Source organism: Pecten maximus, chromosome 3 (assembly GCF_902652985.1).
Source record: "Pecten maximus chromosome 3, xPecMax1.1, whole genome shotgun sequence".
In the NCBI taxonomy this organism is placed as follows: Eukaryota; Metazoa; Mollusca; class Bivalvia; order Pectinida; family Pectinidae; genus Pecten; species Pecten maximus.
The window spans coordinates 1,142,815-1,148,994 of NC_047017.1; the positions used below are offsets into that span (position 1 = coordinate 1,142,815).

Below are 6,180 nucleotides of genomic sequence, written 5' to 3' on the forward strand. Positions count from 1 at the left end.
TGTGAGGAGGGGGCGGGTGGGGATGGTGAGGAGGGGACGGGTGGGGATGGGGAGGAGGGGACGGGTGGAGATGGGGAGGAGGGGACGGGTGGGGATGGGGAGGAGGGGACGGGTGGAGATGGGGAGGAGGGGACGGGTGGAGATGGGGAGGAGGGGACGGGTGGAGATGGTGAGGAGGGGACGGGTGGAGATGGTGAGGAGGGGACGGGTGGAGATGGTGAAGAGGGGACGGGTGGAGATGGTGAAGAGGGGACGGGTGGATGGTGAAGAGGGGACGGGTGGAGATGGGGAGGAGGGGACGGGTGGAGATGGGGAGGAGGGGACGGGTGGAGATGGTGAAGAGGGGACGGGTGGAGATGGGGAGGAGGGGACGGGTGGAGATGATGAGGAGGGGACAGGTGGAGATGGGGAGGAGGGGACGGGTGGGGATGGGGAGGAGGGGACGGGTGGAGATGGGGAGGAGGGGACGGGTGGAGATGGGGAGGAGGGGACGGGTGGAGATGGTGAGGAGGGGACGGGAGGGGATGGGGAGGAGGGGACAGGTGGAGATGGGGAGGAGGGGACGGGTGGGGATTGTGAGGAGGGGACGGGTGGAGATGGGGAGGAGGGGACGGGTGGAGATGGTGAGGAGGGGACGGGAGGGGATGGGGAGGAGGGGACGGGTGGGGATGGGGAGGAGGGGACGGGACGAGTGGAGATGGGGAGGAGGGGAGTGGTGGAGATGATGAGGAGGGGACGGGTGTAGATGGGGAGGAGGGGAAGGGTGTAGATGGGGAGGAGGGGACGGGTAGAGATGGGGAGGAGGGGAAGGGTGTAGATGGGGAGGAGGGGACGGGTAGAGATGGGGCGGAGGGGAAGGGGACGGGTTGAGATGGCGAGGAGGGGACGGTAGGAAATGACGAGGAGGGGGAAGGATGGAGATGGAGGCTCAAGTATTCAAATACCGAAGACTATGTTATCAAACACCGACAAGGTTGAAATATGCTGCACGTACATAGCTTGATATCGGTCTGATTGAAAATCCACTTTCTCTTTGGCATGGTCTTCCTCTCCAACAAGGCTGTAAACCAATTAGTGTCTGATCTCTATCAGTTGGACGCTTAAATAGCGAGGTGCTAATATCATTACATGGCGTCGTTTTTATGACGTCGATACATTTCCCCTCGTGTTATATACGTTATGGTGATTTTTATATCAGAATATCACCTCACACTGCTGTAACTTGTTTAACACTGATCCATACACAGATTGGCTGATGTTCGCTATACACTACGTGACAAAATTGCTCCCCGATCGCTCAGCTATTTTCACTCTCAAAATACTCTTACACTTATCATTTATCCTTCTACTTCTTAAATAATTTCGTGGATTATTGATTTACTGCTTTATTGATTAATCAAATCATTAATACAATAAGTATATGTGATTGAGGTGTTCGTCATTTGTTAATAAGACGTTAAGGAAAAAAATGTTCGTCATATGTGAATTAACTTGATTGATACCCTATATTCAAAGCTTATCATTTGTGTTCATAAAAATTAACATGATCAAGCGTCAATTCAATGAACGAGTCAAATAATTTGAAGGCTTCTGACATATAATATCATGAGTTGAGTAAATTCCACGTAACATTGGCAGGAGTATGAGATTCTATTTATCACATAGCTCGCCAACTGTAGTCAGTGTTCTGTCAATGGCTTATCGCCTACATGACTCCGCCTATTGTAAGTTTTTTTTTATTTGTTATAGTCAATATTCTGTCGGTGTGAGAGGTGACCCTTTGTTTTTGGGACTGTCTGTAAATTTTTACGCAAGAGAGCTACTGGTTTACCGCCTACACGACTCCGCCTATTGCTAGGTTTTTTCTCACTGACTATAGTCAATGTTCTGTCGGTATTTTTTCACCACTAAAGCAATCATATGACGTAATGTTTTATGACGTAATAATAGCTTTATAACATGACCGTATGGCGTGACATGACATGCCAGTCACGTGGGCTCTCTGTTAAAGCTAACGAAGACTAGCACGTTTGGAGAGGGAGGGAGGCGTTAACATCGATGATGCTTTTGGTCTAGTTTTCTGTTTTAGTGGATTCTTAGATTGCTCTGGTTATCAAAATTATAGCGACATGAAAATGGTATGCTTTCTTTAAATCATACCATTTCGTTACCTTTCCAGTTTGATTGGTTTTCCTTTTGCCCATTTACGATGAGAATGTGTTGAGCAGTAATATTTTCACGGATTATAAAAGCAGAAAGCATCTACCATGTTGAATATTACCAAGTACGATTCCGTATATATATATATAGATTGGTTATGTGGAAAATAAATTATGATGGAATGCCAGAATCAAATCACATAACGGTTTGACCATAGAAAATGTATACGACAGGTAAAGACTAGTAAAAAAAAAACGTGCACTAATTAACCTCCGTCCAGGAAGTTCCACACCTGCGGTTTTACCAGTTATCAACGGAGAGACCGGGCTGATTTCTGGTCACGGCAATTACAGGGATCTAATATTATTTGTCCAGGCGGCTAATACTGCCCGCGGAAGACGACCCTAATGATAAGTTCGTAAGGGTAGGATACAATTATCGAAATCACGCTGATTCTCTGACTTGTTTGTCACAAAATACGTATGGCAAATACTAAATCAGATATTTAGGATATATCATTGCTGTGGAAACTTACAGGGAAATCAATACGGTGGTTCAAAGAGAGGACAACGCGACAGTATTTGATGACTGGACAAGGTATTTGATATTTGACGTCAGTAAACATGTATTTGATATATAGTGGTAATGTTTCAGTATTTTATGATATTAAAAACCAGTCGCATTTTTGTGTTGGTGTTTTTTTAACCGGACTATCGATTGACACAGTGATTAGATTTCAGGTTAAATAACTTGGGAGTACATGTTTTATGATGATAATGTTTTTACTGTTACGGGAAATGATAGCGAGATTAAGGGTGCCTGATTTTGAGTCTGTAATGTGTCTGAGACTGAGTGAGGGAGGGTGTGTATGTGATTGTAAAATGTGTGTGTGATTGAAATGTGTATGAGATTGTATTGTGTGTGAAATTGTAATGTGTGTGAGATTGTAATGTGTGTGAGATTGTAATGTTTGTGAGACTGTATTGTGTGTGGGATTGTAATGTGTGAGGGATTGTAATGTGTGTGAGATTGTAATGTGTGTGAGACTGTAATGTGTGTGAGACTGTAATGTGTGAGGGATTGTAATGTGTGTGAGACTGTAATGTGTGTGAGACTGTATTGTGTGTGAGATTGTAATGTGTGTGAGATTGTAATGTGTGTGAGATTGTAATGTGTGTGAGATTGTAATGTGTGTGAGATTGTAATGTGTGTGAGATTGTAATGTGTGTGAGATTGTAATGTGTGTGAGATTGTAATGTGTGTGAGACTGTATTGTGTGTGAGATTGTAATGTGTGTGGGATTGTAATATTTGTGAGATTGTAATGTGTGTGAGATTGTAATGTGTGTGAGATTGTAATGTGTGTGAGATTGTATTGTATGTGAGATTGTAATGTTTGTGAGATTGTAATGTGTGTGAGATTGTAATGTGTGTGAGATTGTAATGTGTGTGAGATTGTAATGTGTGTGAGATTGTAATGTGTGTGGGATTGTAATGTATGTGAGATTGTAATGTGTGTGAGATTGTATTGTATGTGAGATTGTAATATTTGTGAGATTGTAATGTGTGTGAGATTGTAATGTGTGTGAGATTGTAATGTGTGTGAGACTGTATTGTGTGTGAGATTGTAATGTGTGTGGGATTGTAATGTATGTGAGATTGTAATGTTTGTGATATTGTAATGTGTGTGAGATTGTAATGTGTGTGAGATTGTAATGTGTGTGAGACTGTATTGTGTGTGAGATTGTAATGTGTGTGGGATTGTAATGTATGTGAGATTGTAATGTTTGTGATATTGTAATGTGTGTGAGATTGTAATGTTTGTGAGATAGTAATGTATGTGAGATTGTAATGTGTGTGAGATTGTATTGTGTGTGAGATTGTAATGTTTGTGAGACTGTCTGTGGTTGGGTGTGTTAGACTACATTTATCCCTGTATTACAGTGGTGTGACGACGACCAATTAGAAATTAAGTATACAATTCCATTCGTTAACTCCATGTTTAATAAAACCTATTTTCTCAAGGAAATCATCATGTTGCTCATTATGTGTTGTTAGAGTATATAAATTGACTCTAATAACAATCTTTGTGTGTGGTAACAACGATTGTCTGGCCACATTGTGTTATGTCAGTTGACAAAATAGCGCCATCATGAAGCGCTGTTTGTAGAGTGACAGTTATCAATTTATTCAAAGGTCGTAATGGAAATAATTTGATAATGGCCGAGTCTGGTCTGTCAAATGGAGGTATGGGAACAGGCTGACACAGTGTGGCAAGAGGCAAGCGCGTCCCTGATAGTCCCAATAGAAGTAAGCTCGTCCCTGATAGTCCTAATAGAAGTAAGCTCGCCCCTGATAGTCCCAATAGAAGTAAGCTCGTCCCTGATAGTCCCAATAGAAGTAAGCTCGCCCCTGATAGTCCCAATAGAAGTACATTCCTTGACCGAGGATCTTCAGCCCGATGGGTACCAAGACTTCTGCCCGTTGATCAGAAGCACACCAGGCGCACATTATCGCGTGCTAATCTTAGCCTTTCTGAGGAAGATCTTGCCAATTTTCTTCTGAGATTTGTCACCATGGATGAAACATGGGTCCATCATTTTACCCCAGAGGCCCAACAACAATCGAAACAATGGAAGCACCCTGGCTCTCCCCCGCCAAAGAAGGCAAAGACTGTTCCATCAGCTGGGAAGGTTATGGCCTCAGTTTTCTGGGATGCAGATGGTATTCTGCTGATAGATTATCTTCAAAAGGGACAAACAATTAAACTTAAGTGCCGCGGAAAGCTAAAAAGTTTGTTATTCCATCAGGACAATGCTCCTGTTCACAAGTCTGTCATTGCCTGCCATTCACGATTGTGGCTTTAAATTAATTGAGCATCGCCTTATTCACCTGATCTCGCTCCATCAGACTTTCATCTATTTCCAAAACTGAAAACAGCTATTTCTGGCCCCCACTTTCAGTCCGATAATGACGTCATACATGCAGTGGATGCCTTTTTGAACAGCCAAGAAAAAGAGTTCTATGAAAGTGGCATTCAGGCCCTTAAACACCACTAAAAGTGTATAGATATTGAAGGGGATTATTTTGAAAAATAATACAATATGTCGAGCAAAATTCTAATCCTTCAATATGAGGCTAACAACTTGTCAATCAGCACTATTACAATAGGACATCGCTCTGGCAGTAGAAACACTATCAACTTTGGTAGAAATGTCTCCCTCACAGAAACACTATCAACTTTGTTAGAAATGTCTCCCTCACAGAAACACTATCAACGTTGTTAGAAATGTCTCCCTCACAGAAACACTATCAACTTTGGTAGAAATGTCTCCCTCACAGAAACGCTATCAACTTTGTTAGAATAATGTCTCCCTCACAGAAACACTATCAACTTTGTTAGAAATGTCTCCCTCACAGAAACACTATCAACTTTGTTAGAAATGTCTCCCTCACAGAAACACTATCAACTTTGGTAGAAATGTCTCCCTCACAGAAACACTATCAACTTTGTTAGAAATGTCTCCCTCACAGAAACACTATCAACTTTGTTAGAAATGTCTCCCTCACAGAAACGCTATCAACTTTGTTAGAATAATGTCTCCCTCACAGAAACACTATCAACTTTGTTAGAATAATGTCTCCCTCACAGAAACACTATCAACTTTGTTAGAAATGTCTCCCTCACAGAAACACTATCAACTTTGGTAGAAATGTCTCCCTCACAGAAACACTATCAACTTTGTTAGAAATGTCTCCCTCACAGAAACACTATCAACTTTGGTAGAAATGTCTCCCTCACAGAAACGCTATCAACTTTGTTAGAATAATGTCTCCCTCACAGAAACGCTATCAACTTTGTTAGAATAATGTCTCCCTCGCAGAAACACTATCAACTTTGTTAGAATAATGTCTCCCTCGCAGAAACACTATCAACTTTGGTAGAATAATGTCTCCCTCGCAGAAATACTATCAACTTTGTTAGAAATGTCTCCCTCACAGAAAAACCATCAACTTTGTT

The 6,180-nt window shown here is 42.4% G+C and overlaps 1 protein-coding gene across 1 annotated transcript; it reads left to right on the forward strand.

Moving 5' to 3' along the window:
* The first annotated feature begins 214 nt into the window (after window positions 1-214).
* LOC117324557 (uncharacterized PE-PGRS family protein PE_PGRS20-like) lies at window positions 215-745 on the forward strand. Its single transcript, XM_033880474.1, has one exon. The coding sequence runs from the start codon at window positions 215-217 to the stop codon at window positions 743-745; it is 531 nt and encodes a 176-aa protein (XP_033736365.1).
* Window positions 746-6,180: the final 5,435 nt, after the last annotated feature.